At 40.9% G+C, this 22,054-nt stretch overlaps 1 protein-coding gene across 4 annotated transcripts; it reads right to left on the bottom strand.

Annotated features, from left to right (window-relative positions):
• Positions 1-1,862: 1,862 nt before the first annotated feature.
• On the bottom strand, positions 1,863-17,027 carry LOC306827902 (voltage-dependent T-type calcium channel subunit alpha-1I-like). 4 transcript variants are annotated; one of them, XM_079350010.1, is made up of 32 exons: positions 16,949-17,027; positions 15,288-15,436; positions 14,911-15,005; positions 14,623-14,747; positions 13,903-13,991; positions 13,604-13,763; positions 13,100-13,406; positions 12,046-12,138; positions 11,786-11,952; positions 11,300-11,348; positions 11,085-11,210; positions 10,746-10,894; positions 10,048-10,233; positions 9,781-9,898; positions 9,474-9,683; positions 9,323-9,397; positions 8,997-9,082; positions 8,637-8,760; positions 8,249-8,317; positions 7,153-7,337; positions 6,911-7,037; positions 6,653-6,778; positions 6,423-6,512; positions 5,619-5,790; positions 4,678-4,829; positions 4,416-4,525; positions 4,211-4,341; positions 3,518-3,576; positions 3,052-3,130; positions 2,741-2,862; positions 2,484-2,642; positions 1,863-2,208 (listed from the first exon to the last, which is right to left on the bottom strand). In XM_079350010.1, exons 2-32 carry the CDS (start codon positions 15,427-15,429, stop codon positions 2,077-2,079), a joined length of 4,014 nt encoding a protein of 1,337 aa, XP_079206136.1. In that variant the 5' UTR covers positions 15,430-15,436; positions 16,949-17,027; the 3' UTR covers positions 1,863-2,076. The 4 variants fall into 4 exon arrangements, with proteins under 4 accessions (XP_079206136.1, XP_079206137.1, XP_079206138.1 ...); XM_079350011.1 differs by having other exon boundaries at positions 1,863-2,205; XM_079350012.1 differs by having other exon boundaries at positions 1,863-2,193.
• Between the last annotated feature and the right edge of the window lie 5,027 nt (positions 17,028-22,054).

The raw sequence follows: 22,054 nt of genomic DNA, 5'->3' as shown, positions 1-22,054 counted from the left end.
CACAACAATCTCTTTCGTCTTCTCCACGTTCAGATGGAGATTATTGTCCTTGCACCACAAGGCCAGCCTGCTCACCTCACTCCTGTAGATTGACTCATCGTTGTTGTTGATGAGACCCACCACAGTCGTGTCGTCTGCAAACTTAACGAAGAGGTTGGAGCTGGAAGATGGGGTGCAGTCATGGGTCAGCAGAGTGAAGAGGAGGGGGCTCAGCACACATCCTTGGGGGGCCCCCGTGTTCATCATGATGGTGCTGGAGGTGTTGCTGCCGACCCGAACTGCCTGTGGTCTCCTTGTCAGGAAGTCCAGCAGCCAATTGCACATGGGGGTGCTTAGGCCCAGGTTGTCCAGTTTGTGGATGAGCTGCTGCGGGATGATAGTGTTGAATGCTGAGCTGAAGTCGATGAACAGCATTCTGACGTGGGCGTCCTTGGTCTCCAGGTGGGTGAGGGCTGAGTGGAGGGCATTTATATAACTAAATGTCACAATTGACATCTAGAATCCCTATGGACATGGTATTCTAATGGTTTCATGAGAATGACCCACTTACGCTGGTTGGGTGGATGAGTGGTCGGGGAAGCAGGTACAGAGGGATGAACACCACAAGGATCAGCTTCCTCGCCCTCCACATCTTCCTGATCAGATTCATCCTGGCTGCGGCCTCTAACCTCATGGGGGACCCGGAGATCTGGGTTGGATCGGTCACTACTCAGCACGACCGGTTGTGAAAATCACAAACCGGCTGACGGGGAAAGTGCCTGAGGGCTGGAGGAGAGACTCCAAGGAGCACGCAAAGTTCTGGTTCGGCTGTTCGCTTTTACGCACAGAAGGTGGACGGTGACGGAGCTGAGTGCGTCTCTCAGAGAGGTCAGTGAACTCGACTGAAGTTGCTTCTCCAAACCTGAGTTTGGATACTCAGATACTGCCCTCTAGAGGATTCACTTAGCCACTGTCAGCAGGTGCTTCTCTGAAAGGAGCGTATTGGAGGAAAACCAGCTCAAAGGCTCAGTGTTGAAATTACAAGCTCCAATCACTTAGAATCACCACACCTGACCTCCTCACCTGTGTAAGCCACACCCCCAACATTATAAAAGCCTGCCCTTATACCTCCAGTTCTTTCTTTTTCCTCCAAACCAAGCCTGGCAGGCAGAAGGAGAAAAGAAACCAACAAACCGTCTGTATTTAACCCTGACCAGGGAATTTAAAGCATTATTGATGTAAATTTGATTTACTTGAGATAACAATATAATTTGGATGATTGTGTTTTTTAGTATTATAATTTATTTAGTTTAATGTTTTCATTTCTTTATTGTTTGTGATAGAAAAAATCCTCCACATCCCCATCCACCCGGTCACCAAATAAACACCTTGAAACCAAACAGCAATGAATCCTGTGTTTCAATGTGCACTTCCCATTAGATGTCTTCTGAACCTGCACTAAGCTCTAACAACTTTTTCAGCAAGATAACTGTTGCACAGTCAATGTGTATGTATGTGCATATACTTATAATAGGATAATAACACATTTAGACAACTTTGCAGAACAAAGTTGAAGTTCCTTCCTGAAGTTTGAACTTGTGTTGTTGCCTTTGAACGCATTTCAATGAAAAAAAAGTGTAGCATATTATATTTAAGTTGTCCAGGCTTTATTTTTCTTTTTTTGAGTTATTTTCAGCCAAATGTGCAAGTGAGGACAATGCAGGAAGCCCTGGATTGGTGTGATGTGATCCTGTTGTATTAAAACAGTTTTCAGCAGGGTGAAGAATGGGCTAAGTTATACCTGCACAGAGGGCGATGCAGAAGTCCAAAGAGGACACACAACATGTAAACCTATGTGGATAACCTTTAAAGATAACAAAGAGTGGAAGCAGAAGCACATTTTATTTAGAGATGAGTACAGCAGTGAGGGCAGCACATAAAAAGTTGAATAATAAATAAAAAGTAATAAGTAAAAAGAACAAAACATTTTTAAAATATACATGGAGGGAAAAAACACAAGTCATACTTGGACAGATATTCAACAAATTAATAGAAAATCAAAAGAAAAAATATTTTTAGGTTTGAACACTGTTCTCTTTAAAGTATCTGGACTTTACATTCATAAAGCTTCTCTGACACCAGACTCCTCTGCGATGGTGCGGCTGGACCCTGTGTAGCATTCTCCCCCGTAAACTTCGTATCCAGCTCGGGGGGCTGGTTTGATGACTCCTCCAGGGGGAGAAAGACATTAGTAGGTTTTCTCCGAAATGCCAAAATATTATTCTGTTACACTTTGATGTTCTTCTAATCTAAAATGTCACATTTAAAATAAAAAGGGGCCAAGGGCTCTACTACAGGCTGACCTGCATGTTTCAGCTCAATATCCTATTTTTAAGACAGGGACAAAGAATTCCTCTGCCATGATATATTAGGAGTTTGAGAGTGTTCTAAGTTCTTATCAAAGAAGTTGGCTTTAAGTTTGTGTTTCCCTTGGTGTGTTGTACCTGGTTGCTTTCTTCAAGTGCAATCATAATGGACGCCACCACCAGGTTAACCAGCACGAACTGGGAAATGATGACGAAGCTCACAAAATATAATGGGGAGACCCACGGCAGGTAGCTTGGACAGGCAGCGGCATGCGGAGGACATTCCCTTAATGTGTCCTAAAAAAGAGAGCAAGAGTCAGGGGTCAGACACAGGGACAGGAGACTCAGCCTGCCTGGTCTTTACATATTTGGTTACAGGATTTATCTGTGCCTACCTTGAGGAACCCGCTCCAATTGTCTCCTGTGCACACCTGGTAGAGGGTCAGGAGGGCTTTGCCAAAGTTCTTAAAGTTGGTGTATTGATTAAATCCCTGACACCAGTAATCATCGGTGCATTCTGACACAGAACAAAAACACAGAAGAACAGACACTCAGTGTGCTGTTTCATACCACACAATGAAATGTTCAGACTATATCAGCTTTAAGTTCAGCACAACAGTGATGATTCTGTGTATTTTGAAATGTGTTTCAAGCGGTCCATTGACATTTAGCTTGCAGTCAGCTGGTGTGTAAATGTGTGACGTACCCAGCTTTCCGAACAGCTCCACTCCTAACGCAGCGTAGATGAAAAAAAAAAAGGTGAAGAGGAGACAGATGTTTCCAACCTGGAATCCAAATGCAGGTTAGATTTCTTGAATAAGAAAAACACTACAAAGTAGATCCTGTGAATGCTCAGCCAGAGTCCATGGACCTTATAGACCTGGAGCATTTTTATTTATTCTTACACGGGCAGAAGTTATAGACAGCCTGCATTTGTAATTATTACTCTTTTAAACACGTGAACTGTTCTTAATGTGTAAAAACTAGCCAATGAAAGATATACTACAGGGTCAGAATATGGAAACGAGAGCATGCTTATAACAGTGACAAATAAAAACCCTAAGCTCAATACAAGTTTAAAATAAGAAGAATAACACACCTACAAAATCTCTGTGTGTGTGTGTGTGTGTGTGTGTGTGTGTGTGTGTGTGTGTGTGTGTGTGTGTGTGTACCTGTGACAGAGTCTTGATGATGGTTTTTAGAAGAACTCTTATCTTTTTTGCCTTTAGCACTAAAGAGACAAAGCACAGAGACATGTTTTTGTGGGAAAAATAATATGTGTTTGATCGTGTATTTGAGTGTTCAGAGCATGAAAACAATATTCTCAAATGTGTAATAACACACTTGTATGTGTATGTCTGTAGTAAGTGTAACACTGAACAAAAAGGCCAAAGCCATTATGATGAATGGAGAAGAAATGTTTCCCATTCATCATAGTGTTTTACATTAAGCTCATCAGCGTTCAATTGGTTCTCATAAATGTCTATTCATATGATGGTTGGTGCGTGGCATTTGCAAACAAAATACCATTTTGAGAAGAAATGTCATTATTTTGAATGTAAAGTTCCATTTTGCAGCAGACTTGAGAAGTTTTTCCCATTGTGTGTGTTATTCTGGATGTGTGTGTAGAGTTCTGAGCGTATGAGGCACGCTTTCAGAAATTGTGTGTCAACAATGGAGAAAAACTGTAAGCGTCTCAAGATAACGTGTTGTGAATTGATGCTATACAAATAATCATTAATTGATTGTTTGATTGATTGATTGATTGATGTTCCTCCCTTGAGGCCTTCTTTAAGAAAACGTGAATATTCAGAATTAAAAATCATTCCTATCTCATAGGAATGCTTTAAAGAACGTATATATACCTTGTGCCAGTCTGAGCACCCTGCCGATCCTCAAGATATTGAGATTGGGAAAATGTGCTGCCATTTTCATCTCATTTAAAAGGATGCTTATGATGGAAACTAAGACTATCATGACATCTAGCAGATTCCATCTAAACACAAACATGAAGAAGGGTTACACTTTAGAAACAAACGTGCACTTCATTTGGTTAATGAAGCCTCTTACTTGTCTTTCATGAACCTCAGAGCACCAAATGCCACAAGCTTGAGCAGGACCTCGACGAAGAAGATAACGGTGAACACATAGTAGGAAATCTCTGTGAATTCCCTGATGTACTGAAAACGCAGACAGGTTTGTTTATGACTTCAGTCAAATATTCAATTCACACTTTTGTTGTGTTTAGATTGGAAAACTGTGTGTGTGTGCGTGTGTGTGTGTGTGTGTGTGTGTGTGTGTGTGTGTGTGTGTGTGTGTGATATAAAGTTACCCAAGGTTGATTATAGTGCTCAACAGCCATCACCATGACACACAGTAGGATCATGAGTGTCACAAACAGGTCCAGGAACCTGCTGGTACACAGAGTGTGGATGGACCGACGCAGTTTGGAGTAGTTGTTGTAATAGGGAATCTTCTCAGGTTCTGAAACATCACACACAAGCAGATAAGTCATCACATTTTAACATGGGACCTAATGGGGCGTTCGTTGGCTTTTGCGAAAATATATATTGTACATTTCACAAGATTCAATAAACAAGACTGTCGAGATGTTCCAGTTGTTCAAACGTAGAGCTTGTACCATTCAGCTGACAGCGGCACAGGTTCATATCCAGCAAGGGTTCTTTATCTGTCATCTGCCAGCAAAGTATAAATACTGGAAGTAACCACTAACATGGCCATCTAGTTTGTCAGCTACTTTTTAGGATTTTGGCTATCCATATATCCTCTCCAAAAGAGTCGAGATCTGGATGCAAAGGTAGCACTAGAGGAGCCAGCTGTTTATGTAATACTGTGGGATGTTTTTTTCTTGATCCCTGAAGGAAATTCTGGTTTACTAATTTTGTTATTGAGACACATAAACATGACTAATGAACATGATTTGATGAAGCGATGCCAGAGTGCTACACACTCCTATGTAGAGAGAGTGCCAGAGCTGTTGGGGGTTTGGTGCCTTGCTCGAGGGAACCACGGCATTGAGAGCCAAGGCTTATTAGAGGCAGCTCGACAGATTAGGAGATACAAAATTTGTTATGGAAAAAACATGTTATTGAATATAGCCGCATCCCAGTGGAACAAGCTGCACATCTCCCTGAAGACAATCCCTGTTGAGAGGAGTTTTAAATCCAATCTTAAGAAATGGCTTGTACATTAACAGTGTATCTAATTCTCCATGTAACACACGACCAGAGAGCTGCCACTAAGCTTTGTTACCTCTGCAGTGGTCTTCTCCTTCTTCCTTTTTTGACACTTCATCTCTTTGTTTCTGCTGACATTCGTGGAAAGTATCGACCATTACACCGATGAACATGTCAAGGAGGAAGAAGCTCATGATCATGAAGGCGATGAAAAACAGAAGCATCCATTCGTTGTTGTTCTTCACAGGCTGAGAGAAAAAGAGAAGAGGCATACGATGATAGATCCTTATGTATAAGAAATAAAATAACATATTTATTACTCTACTGTCTTCAGAGTGCATTCAGTATCTTTCTCTGTACATTTAGAGATCTGCTTTCACTATCTCTCTGGATTTTCTTTTCATTCACTTCACCCTTGATTTAAATGTCTACTGGAAAAATGATCTTGGTTGTTTGATTGCACATGGCAATTTTACAGGAAACCAATGCAGGCAGCTAATTTAAACAGAAGAGCTTCATGTGACAGACTTGTGTGGAAGGGCAGCTGTAGAAGGACATGTGATATAGGTAGTGTAGAGTTGTGTTTAAAGGTGGAGCTTTGAGAAGACATATAATGCAGTGTTTGTAAGTGACCTTATTTTTACTTTTACCATCTACAGATGCACGTAATAGTTTTAATTTCTGGCTCTATGTCACCAACAGGTCCAAGCAGGCAGGACTGTAGTTTAAATATGATCAGTACCTCAACAATCAATAAAATGTTCCTTGTTTGCATAATAGATCAAAATAAACATCAAGTTCAACCAATCTATTAATCCCATAGCATGAATATTAAGAGGTAACAACATTTAATAAAAAGACAAGCTGATGGCTAAAATACTTGTTTGTCTACTCCCACAGCATCCAGTCCATCATACATGATGTCCACCCAGCTGTCCTTAGAGTACATGACAAACAAGGACATCAGAGCCTGAAAGGAAACATTAAAATAATGTTAACTTTACAATAGGCCTTTTCTTCTTCTCAACAATATATATTAAGATTAAATACCCCAAAATATAATTTGATATTTTCAAAGGACGGTGAAATGATGAATCTATTGTTCTGTACCTGAGGCATGTTGTCGAAGTTAAACGTCTTTCGTGTCCATTTAAAGTTGGCCTCCAGACATTCACTCTTAGTGGTGATGTTTCTTGTGTCCTCACCCCGGCAGTAGTAGAACTTCCCTTTGAAAAACTGAAGTGTTTTAAAGAGAAGAAGACCGAGGTTAAAAGTCTGAAGTGTTATTTGTTCACTGTACTTAACTCTAAACAGATTAAGCAACAACTGGCCACAGCCGCAAAATCGAGCCTATTGAGTTTGTGTTACCTGCACTCCGAGGATTGCAAAGAAAAAGAAGGAGGCACAGCAAATGAGAACGATGTTCCCGATGGGTTTAACCGAGGCGATCAGAGCTTCCACAGCCAGCTTTAGTTTGGGAGCTCGCTTGATCACCCTGGAAAACATAAAGATCAACTTCAATGTTTATCAGAACCAGCACGTGTGCCTACAGACACACGCTGAGAAAGGAAACGTGAAGTAAAACTGGTAAAACCACATCAACGACGTACCTCAGTGGACGAAATGTGCGTAGCAAACGTAAAACCTTGAGGATGCTGAACATGTTGCTTTTATCATTGTTGACCAGAGACACAAATATGTTGACCAAAGACAAAATCACCAACAGTCCATCCATGACGTTCCACATGGACCCACAGTAGCAGTCCTTCCCAAAGAACACACCCAGGGCCAGAACCTGGTGTGACAGCAACACAATATAAATTCATGTCAGGCAAGGTTTTTCTTAACACACTCAAGATAGAAGCTAAAAAAATAGAGATATTTTCTAAAATGTTAAAGTTTCATAATAATTGTATATTATGTAATATAATATTGTAATATTATAATTAATTATTTTAATATGTTAGAATATAGAATATGTGAGTTCCCTCCGTGTACTCCGGCTTCCTTCCACAGTCCAAAGACATGCTCATAGATAGTGGTCTGTGTCTATTATATGTAAATCCTGTGACCAGGGGTGTGTCCAGACTTTTTAGACTTGGGTGGCCCAACTGGGGCACTGACTTGTACAAAGGTGGCCTGAAGTTTGTGTGCTACATAAATAAAGAGCACTTATTTACCCGATCTGTCTGTACTAATCACATTGACTTTTAAAGGTCACATGTTATTTCTTTGCAAATAAGTCTCAGAGCTCCCCAAAACATCTGCACATTGAAAACTATGAGCTTCCTGTCTGCAATAGAGCCTAAAGGGAGAATTTCAAAATAAATGCCTGCTCTGGCAGGGCAAATAGCAAATCATAGTTAAGGATTTGGGGTTGGCATCTGGTGTGGCCCGGACCACCCCTCTGGGACTGAGAGGCGACCCCTCCAGGGTGTACCCCCTTCTCAATGACAGCTGGGATGTGCTGCTCCAGTCCTCCGCAACCAGGAAAAGTGTTATATTGAATAATTGATTGAATGAAATGTATTTCAGACATATTAAAATCAAACATATCAAGGATACAAAACAAAATGAAAAGCACAAAAATGTAACACTTTCCATAGCTCAACAACCAGTTAACTTCCTGTGTACCCCATATTCTCTCTTTATTTACAATCCATCCGTATCCAAATGAACCACTCTATATTAAAAAAGGGGGCTAACCTTTAAAAGCATCTCAACCAGGAACACACCAGAGAAGATGTAGAGGGACAATCTGAGGATCAATCGCTCCTAAAGGGCAGAGATAAAGAAATCATTTTCAGCCTGCATACATTTTGTTTTACTTAATCGTACTTATGTTACATGAGTTTGGTTACATGACATAAAAAACACCCGGTGTTACACAGTGCACATGTCAGTCTGCTGTGTTTGACTCACTACTCATAACTAACTATGGTGATGCCATGTGGAAGAGGACATGCTAGATAAAGCGTTACCATGCAAGGGTGTGACATGAAGCTCTTCAAAGATTGACTGTATGTCTAAAGGTTTTCTCTCCACTTGGGCACAGGTCATTTTAGGTTACATGTATCCAGTATGTGAGTCTCACCGTGCTTTTAGGGTCTATTCCAGGCCTCTCCATAGCAATGGTGACACAGCTTAGAAGTATGAAGAGCAGGATCATGTGGTCGAACAAGCTGTGAGAGATAACACGCTGGCAAATCTTACGGAACCTGAAAAACAAACAAGTCAAAATCCCTTGAACATTGGAGGACAATTTGGGAAAATACAGGAAGTCATTTCTCTTTTCTTTCTTTTCCTTTACTGCAGACCACTTTCATATGAGCAAGTTGAAATTGATCGACGATTGATCTACATAAACTCACGTTTCCATATCTAATATCGTTAATGTGTACATCTGTTGTGAAGAAACATCAGTGAAATTGTGTTTATGTGGGTTTTGACATGCCTGTTCTCTGGAGAAAACACATAGAATGACCAGTCCTCATGCTCTTTGCACCAATGAAGAACTTTCTGGAACAAAGCTGGAGATCTCTGCATGGATGGATAGTTACACAAACGTTCCCTCATTTATTACAACATATGGATAAAAAAAGCTACAGTGATCATTTAAAGTAGAGCAGCAAAATCATTTTGAGAATAAGAGCAAAGTAAATTATTTTTTTAACTGTATGCTGCATTGTTCTGTTTATAGCTTTGTAAAGTCAAATCCAGGATTGACTCTCAGTTTAGCCCCAATCCTGACTTTAAAACTAAGCATTTTTTGGATCTTACATTCTTTGTGACAGGGTCTTCTCCAGGGGTAATCACAGTGGGTTTACTGGACCCAGAGTCGGAGCTTCCCGAGCCCTGGAGCAACATTACATAGAGTTTAATGTCGGTCAATGGCTTTGGCTGAGCAGATTCAACACCTTGACAAACTTACACTTTCTGCATCGTTAACGGAGGAGCCATTCTCAGGGGACATGTCGGGATTGGTCATGTCCTGGAAGTTCTGAACCACTATACCCACAAGAACATTAAGCAGAACATGCTGTCCTATCATAATGAGCACAACAAAGTAGAGTGATGCCCATGCAGATGTAGTCGCCATGGCATTGTAAAGCACCACATTCCAGTCCTCCAGCGTCAAAACCTGCATCAAAAGAAGTATTAGAGAAATAAATGAGGCACAATTGGCATGCTGAAAGAATACAATTAAGGTGACTCAAGTTAGGAAGTGAAAAACTGACCTGAAACACGGTTACCATGGACCAGTGAAGGTTATCAAAGTTTTTTCTGTCTGTGATCATTTCTCCATGCCGTGACATGAACTCAAATTTACCAGCAAACATCAGCATACCCAGTATACTGCAGAGAAACAAGAGCTGTCAGAATCATTTATCCAGAAACAGTTCATTATTGCTCATTACTGATGCAGAACAGCATTTGGTATTTACTGTCTTCAGACAGACTAACATGGAGGAGGGGTTAGGGATTATTTCAGTGCGTACACATGCCTAAAAATGAAGATGAAAAACAGCAGAAGAAGGCAGAGCGCGGCTGCCTGTTGAATAGTCTTCTTCAGCACTAGCAGCTGTCTCTTCAGGTAAGGCAGGAAGTGAAGAAGCCTGACAAGCCGCAGCAGACGCAATGACCGAAGAACTGTTAGCTTGCCTTCAGCTTTACCAATGACCTCCCATAGACTGAAAAAAAAAAGAAAATACATTGGCTCGATAAGTCGTTGTGCTGTGCATTATACAAAACCACAAAAACATTTTATTCTACATCAGACTGTAGAGGCTTAGGCTTCCCTTTATAAAAAAAAAACATGACTACTTTAAAGTTGTTTTTATGAGTAGTGGGGGAAGGTACATTTACTGTCGTCAAATTTATTTATATCTTTTTTAACAGTTAGTCAACCTATAGACGAGCTACTGAAAACCTGCTCGCGAGCTACCGATAGCTCCCGAGCTACCTGTTGGACTAAAGCCATAACAGGTCAAAATATGACTCACTAATAGGTAATAGGTGTACAATTACACCCCAATTTAGAACGGATTTTTGAGTAAGGGCAAAATTTCCGCCCGATTGCCCTGGCATCAGTCATGGTGGTCAATCACAGCTTGATCAGCACAAAAATTGGACAGACAACATCCGAAATCAACAGCTATTGCAGGTGCAGGGAGAACAATGAGGCGGCATGGAATCATGTTACCTGATGACAACAAGGGAAAAGTCAAAGACGTTATTTCGATCCTTGAAGTACTCAAACTTGAGAGCCAGCAGCTTTATGATCATCTCCAGAAGAAATATGATGGTGAAGATGATGTTACTGATGCCTAACACATGAGATAGCTCCTGAGGCTGTTGGAGAATAAGGATAACATGAGTGCCTTCGTAGTCTTTCAAATCTAAATGCAGTTTATTGTATTTGTGCAGTGCAGATGAAATATGTCCTGAATCGAAGGCAAAGACTGACTCATCTTAGCAATCTGACATTTAGAGAAGCCCAGAAATGACAGACAGTATCAGTCTACAATAATGAACTCCTCACCTGCTCATGGTGCTCGATAACCAAGGCGAGAATACTGAGGACCACAGCAAACATGACCAGTCGGTCGAACAGGGTACTTGCAACAGTCCTCTTCAGAATTGTCAAGCAGGGTGCACAGACCTCATCCTAAAAGTGAAGGCAGTCAGTGAGCCCTTTGTCAGTGAGACAACAGTGATACAAGAGGTGGTGTAACAGATGTTTCACGATCGTCTCACCAAGGTGTTCTTCCTTCCGTCGCTGCTATCAGGGGAGATTACGTTGTTTCTATCGGTAAAGAAAAAAAGATATCAATATATATAAATATTTATGTAGAAGCTTACGTATGACCAAGTGCCGTTTGTAGGACTGATCTTCATTCAGACATGCAAGTCACGATGGTTTGATTTTTATTTCTTTTTTTGACCAAACAAAGTATTGTCTTTGGTTCAGAAAGTCTGTCGATTAAACAAAAGGTTGGTCAAGGAGCGGTTAATGTAAAAAAACATGTATAAAAGCTGTTTGAGCCTCTGAGATGAGAGCATGGCGTCTTGTCAGTGTGAACAAAGAACAACAAACCCAGAGAAAGTTTGACTTTACTGGAACTTTAGAAAGTCATTACTTTGCATCGAGGTCGGATATACGGTAATTGAATTTTTTGTCTATGAATGTCTAAAATGTTGCATATTACATCTTGAAAGAACTTTTAATACACAGTCACTGACCTGTTGAGTTTGGAGAAGCTCTCCTCTACAAAGCACTTGAATTTGAGAAAAATCTCTGCTATGGTAACAGCTGCAGCGTGTTGCTTTCCTGTCTTACTCTCCAAGTTCTCAGAGAACTTGGTGGCGATGACGACTGCGCACACATTCATCATAATAAAGGAGCCCATCTGGTGGGGAACAGAAGCATTTTTGCATGTAAGTAACAACATGTTTAAATGCTGAGGCTGTCAATCTAACACATTTGACAAGTGAGCACTTACAATGGTGATAAATATGAAGAAAAGACAATTCCAGAAGGAATGGGCCTCCATGACAAAAAACATAATCTCTGACCATCCTTCCAGTGTAATGACCTGGAAACATAGAGAGAGAAACAGAGGAGTGCTGGGAGAGCCGTGTGATGAAAATATGTTACCAGCAAAAATGAAACTGTGAACATACGGTTAGCTAAGTTGCTAAGTGTGGATTTTTTGGTCAAATCTTAAAAACTAGAGAGAGAGAGAGAGAGAGAGAGAGAGAGAAATATTTCAATGAGCAAACTACAGAGTAAGTGGGACTTTTGGCTATTCCTGGAAACTGAGCTGCCACATCTATCCAAAAGGCTTTAAAAGTGGTCATCCACCTCCCCTTCACTGTGTAAGTGAGGGTTTTTGATTTGACCATGAACAACAGAAAGTACCAGTCAGTGCTGCACTTAGAGGGTGATCTATATGACATATTACTTTGGGCTGCAAAGATGCAAAATCATAGTTCAAATTAAATGTGGGGAGCCTAATACGAAGGCAATATGAGCAACAAGTTGATTCCTGAAAAAATACAACAACATTAAATCAACCTCCAAGTAGTCTGAAATGTTGGCATGAATGTGACAACATTGACCCAAAGATGTAAAAAAGACAAAAGATGTTCCAAAGGCTTTTAAAAACTAAGATGATCTTAAAATATGTTGACAGATGAAGAGAAGGATATTGGAAATCTTAAAAGAATATACTTTTTAGATTAAGACAGGGGCAGCTGTGTTTAGGTTCCCACAGGTAATTCTTATTTTCCCAGTCTTTGAAAACCTCTGCTCTATAACAGATTATACACAGACAGAACATACATGAGGATGATGGCAAGAACATCAAGACTCATCAGAAATCCAAATATTGACACATGCATATTTTTTGGCAAGACATATAGTTCAAAAGATCATAATGTTATACCGTCTAAAAAAGGTTGAAGGATACTTGTTTAGGTAAAAGTGAGGTCTTACCCTGATATTCCCAACTCCCTGTTTTTATCTTTATTCTACATATATTAAGCCCCTCTTACCTGGAATATGGCTATCCAGGAGAAGCCAATGTTGTCAAAATTGATGGCTCCCATGTGTGGGTTCTCCGCTCCAGGCCGGCATATGTTGTAGTACTGGTTCCAGTTGACACAGTTGTTGGCACTGATGCCAACCCCAGTAGCTCCCCACCATTGTTCAGCAGTCAATGAGCAGGTATTTCCATCCACTTTGTAAGGTGGGATATCACTGCAGCGCTGCATCCCACCTTTGTTGTCAGGCGAACAGATGAAGGGGTACTTTTCACCGTACTTGGAGAGGTAGAATGGACTTATTGATGCATTGTACTCTCTAAAGGAAAAAATAAAGACAATAGCTTCAAACAGTTCACATAAAGCTGCTCTATAAGTAATAGAAGCTCACATCTCTATTTTATTTTATTGTTCATTTTCTGGACAGTTAATAAATACCTGGAGGCCTTTTTTTAGCCCATTCCAGCTCTGATAGTATTCAAAATGTAAAAACTTGAAGAAAAAAAAAATCCTTACATAGCCATGTCCTCTCCCAGGAAGCAGCGATTGCGCAGCTGCCCACCCCACATCTGGACTCCCAGAACTGAGAAGATGTGAATGACCAGCATATTGAGGAAGAGAACATTTCCCAGCATTGGCAAAGTGTCTGCAAGTACTGCCAGCAAAACTTGTATACCTACATAAAGTGGAAAGAAAGAAACAAAAAAACAGATGATTAAATGTTTAGGATGAATACCATCAGAGCTCTGTGGGAATCATTTGAGGACCATTGAGTGTTAAGGTATTTTATTACAGATGATCAAATATTGACATACTTGGTATCCTCGCACACAGTCGCATCGGCCTGAGAGCTTCAAAAAATTGCCATGGGTAGCCGTAGTGGGCCAGAACAAAATCCATCGCTCTAAAGGGAGAGTTACGTATACAAAAATTAAAATTTGCACACCTTCTTGTGACGATTATGAACACACCGGAGGTTGGTGGGTCAAATATATGTTTTTTGGTATGCCTAATCTTAAATATGGCAAACAAATAACGAAGCAAGTCAGTCAATATATAAAGTCCAAATTTAAAGCTTAGAGCTTGATGACATTTGCTCTTGAATAATTAGTCTTTAAACCTTGAATGACTAAGACATTTCAAATGATTTCTAGTTAACTGTTATAACATAGGGGAGACTGGGGTAGTTTTGCCAAAGGGTTAGTTGAGACACGTCTTGTTGCTCGGAAACTAAGAAACTAAATTGATCATGTGACCAAATATTGAGGAGGAAGGCATCATTTCACGGAGTGATTGTGCCACAAGACCACTTTACATGTATTATCTCAACAGTTATATTTACACTCATTCTGTTTGTTTGAAGGGATGCACAACATCCTGAGATATATGGAGATATATTAGTTAGCGACAAAACTATGACTGGCTTGATGTAGTGATCCTAAAAATGAAAAATGTCTCATCCTACCCCAGTATCCCCTATGAAAGAGAATATAGACATATGTGAGCATGGGAGAAAGGTACAGTTAAATACTTACTCTCCACAATTGATTAAGCAATCAAACTTATTCCAGTTGTTGCATAGATATCCAGGGATCCCCATGGCCACCATCTTGATGACCATTTCCAGCAAGAACGCTGCAAAGATGACGCCCTCAAAAACCTGGTCATACACAGAGAACAGTTGTAAATATACAACAACAACAACAACAACCATGCTCACATAGGTTTTCAGTGTGAAGGTTTCTTTGCTTTTCTACAACTTCACTATATCTATAACTTTTACAGACAAACCCCCCTAATGATAGGGAAGAGGTCACACTAACCTCCAGGTAGATGCTGTGTTCTTCATGTGGTTTGTACATACACAGAGTCACACAGGTGAGCAGCACCATCAGAATGGACATATACTCCATCCATGTGCAGGAACAGGTTAAGTTCAAAACAAACAGAGATCACATTTATAACTTCATTCAACCTTTGGAAAACAGAGAATGAAAGATTTAATGCAAGACGCACCTAAATGGATCTAGCTTAAGTTGTACAATATTTACATCAGGTAAAGTCTACAGACTACAATCACATGAACACAGATGGATACAAATAGTGTGATATAAAGTCAAACATAAAAGCTGTCTGTATTATTCTTCCTGATATTCAGTCTCCCTGGTAGTTTAGACCTTCAGTGGAAGGAAAGGATATGGGCTGTTGGTCATCATCAGACACCAACTTCGAGGTCTGGTCGTTTGTTTCAAGCACAGGAAGACAACAGAAGCCATATGTGGGTAGGGCAGGGGCTCCTCATGTTGCTGTTCCACCTCCTTTCTTCTATTTGCATCAGTCATGATGAAACTTCAAGCACAGACATTGTGAATGAGGGGAGATAAAAAGAAAAAAGGTCAGAATGACATGAAGACCTGATAAAACAAAATATAGCAAGTGTAAGATGTTAAGAGAGAGAGAGAGAGAGAGAGAGAGAGAGAGAGAGAGAGAGAGAGAGATAACATATAAAAGTATGCAATATGATTGAAATACATAATATTTCAATTACAAGTAAGCTAAGTCCTTTAAGTATTTAACAATGTGGAATGTAGGCTATCGAATCTTTTTTTGTGGCACATTGTGTTTGTTTCCATCAGCCTGTTTTAGCGCATTTTTAGAGCAAACAGTCTTGGCAAAGTATTAATTATATCATTGAATTTACTGTCTGCAATGAATATAATTTATGGGGCAGATAGATTTCTTTTGGAAGGCGCAGTAAACTATATGTTTGCTCATATCCACACAACAGTGATTAAACACACACATAAACACGCTTTTTATTTCACAGAAAGTTAATTGAGAAAATGAAAGAAATGTAAAATAATTTGGAAATAAACACATAGCTGCAACGAGATGAAATAAACAGGTTGTCTAACTTCTAGGGGAAAAACGGACTTTAGAGATTATATACTATTAACCGTGAACTGTACATTTAAAGCTATTTTCTTAGGTCAATGTACCTCTTCCTTTTTCCTCCAAGCTTGCAGCACAGACTCTATAGGCTAGTCTTCTCCAGGTGCAATACTTCAAGGACACTTCCTTTATCAGAAACTAACACACAAGCATCACCACACCTCTGCTAAAACTTCCGCTGGCACAGCACACGAACATTTTAGAGGAGGCACCTTACTACTGTATATAATCCAGTGACTTTTGACATTTGTGATCTACTCTCTGGTTTTGGTAGCTGACGTGCGAGTCAGCGAGGTAGACCCCCAGCTGAGACAACGCCCTCGGTATCTCCATTGTATTTTCTTGCTTCATTAAACCTTCTGGTTTGTTCAATGTGAACCTGAGTGTCTTTTCTTCCTTCTCTCAGAAAACCAACACGCACAAGGTGACTTGAAAAACCCTAAACAAAACCAACAAATAAATCTAGTCTAGTTTAAAAGCACCTGTAGAAATTGCTTGTAAATGTTAATAATTACTTGATTACACCTGATTCACCCATCTGTTTATATTCAAATAGCACTTTAGGAATAATTGTTTTTTTTTTAATTGACATTAATATCATATTGCCAAGAAATCACGTAGATTAACCTAATAGTGGGACAATGTCAAACAAACCTCCTTTTCGATTTCCTTTAATAGCATTTTTCACTTCAACGTTTGTCCGACAGGTGTTACACTAAAACCTGCAACCCTTAAATTCTGTCATCAAATCAAAGCTAACTACAAAAAACAAAACGAGATCTTAACAGACTGACGCCACATCACTACCTAACATTTGCAATAATCTATAAACGTTTTCCTTATCAACATGAGCTACTCAACATCATAGATTCATGATAACGACTGATTGTAGAAGATTAAATAACTTACCGTTGTACTCAAGTGAATCACTAGTAGTGTAAATGCTTGAAAAACAACAGCAGTTTCTACAAACACATTCTTAAAATTATTTGGGAAGCCATAGAAACCGACGAGTTGAATAATAATAATAGGCCTGTTATTCAAATGTTTTGACCTACGGTATATATATTATATAATAAGGGTGGTTGCCTGAAAGGCAAGTATTGGTATTGACAATATTATTATTATATCCTCAAATTTGGCGCGCTACACTACGTGGTTAGATTTGTGTTTATTAAATGAGAAAATAAATGTTTGAAAGAAAAAGTAATCACACTGTAAAGGACTTATATCGCTCTTCTTATTTGAGTGACTAATTATTTTAAGGTGATATTTTATTTGTGTAATTTTTTATTTCTACCGGTCTTTCATTTTGGTAATCACTGGGCGGAAGTGAACGCTCTATCTAAATGTGCTTAACTTGATATAATGAGTGAATACAGACGTACGGACCGGAGCAGAGAACGAGAGAAGGAAACTCTCTTATCGTGTAAATTAAGCGCCTAGCTCGAACGGGAACAAGGTATTTTTATGTGCCTTAATTGTTTTATTGTGCATTGTTTATAAGTTCATGTTAATTTACGTTCTTTTCATTGTGGTAGCGCTAGCCCTTTAGCGCATTAGCATTGTTGTATTTACTTGTACTTGAAAGAGCTAATTGTATGCTATTTATTTTGTCCTTTAGCTCTTACGTTGTTTCATGGAGAAACTACATTTATGCTCACAAGAAGGAATACGGCTGAACATAAATAAAGACTCTATAAACATCAGTAAGCTTCACCATTGTCTGGCTGGGGTTCGCTACAGTAAGAGCTTGACCCGCATTGATCCTGACTGATCGTCGCCATTACGGAGTGTCTTCGCACGTGCCTGCCGCAGCCCCTGCTTCATCGCCCGTGCTTCGTCGCCCACGCCTTCCCTGTGGATTCTTCGAGCAGCAAGTTTCCACCCGTTGGCGCCTGATCCACTTTGGCAGCGGTCACAACGGATTCGGTGCAATGGTCAAGTACAGCCATGTTCACTGAGCGTGATTCAGAACTGTGAGTATTGCCACATCATTATATGGACAACGCCATCTCAAATAAGTTGAGCAACGGACGAACAGTTTCTTGAGCTAACGGACATTCAATAGTTTTCTTATCTGCTCATCTTGAGAAGAGGAAATAAACTGTCGTCTCATTTTCATTTTCTCTTTATAAATGAATCCTTTATAATTAAGGACCTGTTTTCAATTTTTGGACTTTGGTTTTCATATTCCTTGAATTGTTTATTGTGGTGTTTACATTTACATTTACCACTTTTGAAGTATATTTACATTTTGCATCAGTGCCTCTTATTTCGTACTGATATGCTGTTTATGTTGTTCATTGAAAAGGCTAACCTTCTCTGCTAAAAGGGTTTACTTTAATTTAAGATTTAAAAAAAAATTGTGTTAATAATGTCACAGTTAGCAGACATGACAGAGTTAGAGGAGCAGACGGATGGAGTAAATCAAGAAGTTGAAGATTTACAAAGTGAGCTCCACACAGCGACAGATGTATCTGAGAGACATCACGTAAAGGAAGCTGTTGAGGCAAAACAACACAGTTTGACTGACGTCCTATTTCAGAAAGAAAATGACCAAACTGAAGGTCCCCGACGCTCAGAACGCACACGAAATCCCACTGAGAAGATGCGTGAGTTTCAAGAGGGAGAAGCCAAAAAAAGGGAGAAAAGACTGCTGTCCATGTATGAACAATGGAAATTTCAGGTTCGCAAAGCAAGGGATCAACTGAAGACATACATGTCAGAAGAGCAGCTCTGGCTTCTCATTGATGAACTTAAGAAAGGTAAGGGAGACATAACGAACATGTACAGTCAAATTCGAGTCGAATCACACCATCGACCGACATAAGAAGACGAGTCGACACGTGCGAGTCAGTGACCACAGAAATAATAAACATTGCCTATGACAGAGCAGTAGATGAGGTGGGGGAGTTCAACGAAGAAAATGAAAGACGTCGACTTCATGAACTGCGCCACCGTGACTATGCAGCATCTGTCTATGGATCTGCAGCTTCCTTGATGAGTCGCAGCACATCCAATCACCACTCCATTGTTTCATCAATAGCAGCCAAGCGTGTAGATGCAGCAGCTGATCTTGCAGCGAAGGAAGCAAATTACATGATGATGCTTGAGGAAGAAAGACAACGGGAATCAATACGGGAGTTGGAGGAACAACAACGGAAAGCCATAGAAGTGCAAAGGCGTGAGTTAGAGCGGTTGCAGGCAGAAAAGGAGGTGCGAGCAGCTCAAGCTAAGCTGAAGGTATATGAGAATGAAACGGAACGCGAAGCTGCTAACTTTGTCAAAAATGAAAGGAACGAGGAAACAAAAAGTGTCACTGCAGTCCCTCTATCGAATGTCACATCTTCCCCTAATACAGACATCTCCTCTCTTGCCCAAGTCCTTCAAGACAGCCTTACCTTAAATAGACTGCCTGTTCCTGAGCCCTTCGTCTTCAATGGTGATTCTATACGATTCATTGAATGGAAGTTATTGTTTACCTCGCTCATTGACCAACGGGCAATCACTGCAGCTGAAAAACTCTTCTATCTGAAGAAATATGTTGGTGGCCCAGCACGCCAGGTTTTAGACTGTACCTTCTACCGAAATGATAATGAAGCTTACCAAGATGCCTGGAACAAGCTGAATCGTCGCTTTGGCTAGCCTTTCACCGTTCAGAGGCCATTCAGAGAGAAGCTCACCAATTGGCCAAGGATTCAACCTAAGGATGCCGAAGGACTCAGAAACTTCTCTGACTTTCTCAATGCCTGTCTCGATGCTATGCCTCATGTCAAGGGTCTCGACATATTAAATGACTGTGAAGAGAACCAGAAACTCGTTCACAAATTACCAGACTGGGCAGCTTCACGCTGGAACCGTCAAGGCACACAAAGTCTAAATGAGAACCAAGAATTCCCAAGTTTCAAGGATTTTGCCAGCTTCACTTCTACTGAAGTGAAGCTGAGGTTGCGTGCAACCCAATTACATCTTTTCACGCCCTTCGTCCTCCAGACTCCAGCCTTGAGAAGAGAAATCTCAGAGACCCAAAGCGAAACAAGGCCAGCGTTTTCATCACTCAAACAGCTGCAGACAACGATTCCTTAAGGTCAGATCAGAGAAAGGCTAAGATTGCATGTATTCTATGTCAAGATAAAAGACACCAGCTTCATGCGTGCTCCAAGTTTACAGAGATGTCGTTGGTTGATAGACGGAACTATGTAAGGGAAAATAAACTTTGCTACGGGTGTCTCAAACCTGGCCACAGCGCAAAAGACTGTCGTCATCGTCACGCCTGTGACACCTGCAAAGGGATGCATCCGGCAGCCCTCCATGATCACAACTATAAAAGAGAACGGTCTTCCCCAGAAGCGAGGAAAAGCCAAGGTGCCGCTGCTACATCACTCAGTGTAGCAGGTGAAGGCTCATCCAGCACATCAATGGTGATACCAGTGTGGGTGTCATCGAAAAGGAATCCAACTGCAGAGAAACTTGTCTATGCTCTACTTGATACTCAAAGCGATACAACATTCATCGACCAAGAAGTGAGCAATGGTATTGATGCTGACAAGTATCCAGTGAAGCTGAAGTTGACGACCATGCGTGGAAAAGACACAGTTCTCACAAGTGAAAGGGTTTCCGGCCTTTGTATAAGGGGATACAGTTCAAACATCCAAGTCAATCTTCCTGCTGCCTACACGAAAGATTCTATACCTTTGAACCGCACTCGCATCCATACTTGTGAGACAGCTAAACAATGGAGTCATCTTACTGAAATAGCAGATGAAATCCAACCCCTGAAGGACTGCGAAGTGGGTCTTCTCATAGGCTATAACTGCTCCAGAGCAATGGCACCGAAGCAAGTCATTTTGGGAGGAGATGAAGAACCCTACGCTGTACGGACAGATTTGGGATGGAGTATTGTGGGCCGATCATCACAAAGCCATGACACGCTGAGCACAAGTCATTTGTGTCGCAGAATTGCAGTTAAAGAGCTACCTCAAGCTACTCCAGCAGATGTTATCCGTATTCTAGAGTCAGACTTTAAGGATGGCAGTGAAGATAACAAAACAGTATCACAAGATGACATCACGTTCCTCAACAAGCTGGGTGATGGCATACGAAAAAATACACATGATCATAACGAAATGCCTCTACCTTTCAAAAGGAGACCCAGCTTACCTGACAACAGAGACTCAGCCGCGATACGCCTGAATCATCTCAAAAGGAAATTGCAACGGGATGAACGGTATAAGGAGCATTACATCAAGTTCATGGAAGAGGTCATTGAAAGGGGAGATGCAGAGCAGATCGAAGACGGTGGGAGCACTGAGAATCCTGCCGACCATGCTTCTAGAGGCCTGACTCCCAGCGAGCTTCTGTCATCTAACTGGTTCACCGGACCCAAGTTCCTATGGAACAAGGAAATGAAGCTGCCGACAGATGAAATTCCAGAGTTAACGATCGGAGATCCAGAGGTCCGAAGTGCCCTAACACTTTGCACAAGAGCTGCAGAACGAGTGAGCCTTGTTGATCGTTTGTCTAAACTCTCATCCTGGTCACTGGCTACTCGAGCTGTTGCACGCATTCTAAGGCGCATCAGCAAGAACAAGTCCAACAGCCTTACCACGGTAACGGAACGAGAAGAGGCAGAACACTGCATCATCAAAAACCTGCAGAAAGACGTATATCAAGACCAACTGAAGCTGTTGAGCAAAGGGATCCCTCTACCATCCCACGATTCACTGTACTCCCTTGATGCCTTTCTCGGCAAAGACGGTGTCCTCAGGGTGGGAGGAAGACTGCACAACTCCTCTCTTCCTGACCCTGTCAAGCACCCTGCAATCATCCCCAAAGATCATCACATCTCAAAGATGTTGATTGCACATCATCACGAAAGGATGAAACATCAAGGTAAAGGTCTCACCATCAATGCAATCAGGTCCCGCGGCTACTGGATACCAGGAATAAACCGGGCAGTAGCATCCAACATTCGTCAATGTGTTACCTACAGACGGCACCGGAAACCAACGG

This window comes from Symphodus melops (genome assembly GCF_947650265.1).
Source record: "Symphodus melops genome assembly, chromosome: 8".
In the NCBI taxonomy this organism is placed as follows: Eukaryota; Metazoa; Chordata; class Actinopteri; order Labriformes; family Labridae; genus Symphodus; species Symphodus melops.
The sequence above is the reverse complement of the archived record's forward strand: the minus strand, read 5'-3'. Positions and strand labels throughout refer to the sequence as shown.

Excerpts from the sequence above, each read along its gene's own strand:
- LOC306827902 (XM_079350010.1), bottom strand. The coding sequence starts at position 15,429 with ATGACTGATGCAAATAGAAGAAAGGAGGTGGAACAGCAACATGAGGAG. Across the intron at positions 9,083-9,322 it reads AAGACCCTGTCACAAAGAAT|AGATCTCCAGCTTTGTTCCA; the intron begins GTAAGATCCAAA and ends CCATCCATGCAG. Across the intron at positions 6,513-6,652 it reads ACTTCGACAACATGCCTCAG|GCTCTGATGTCCTTGTTTGT; the intron begins GTACAGAACAAT and ends GTTTCCTTTCAG.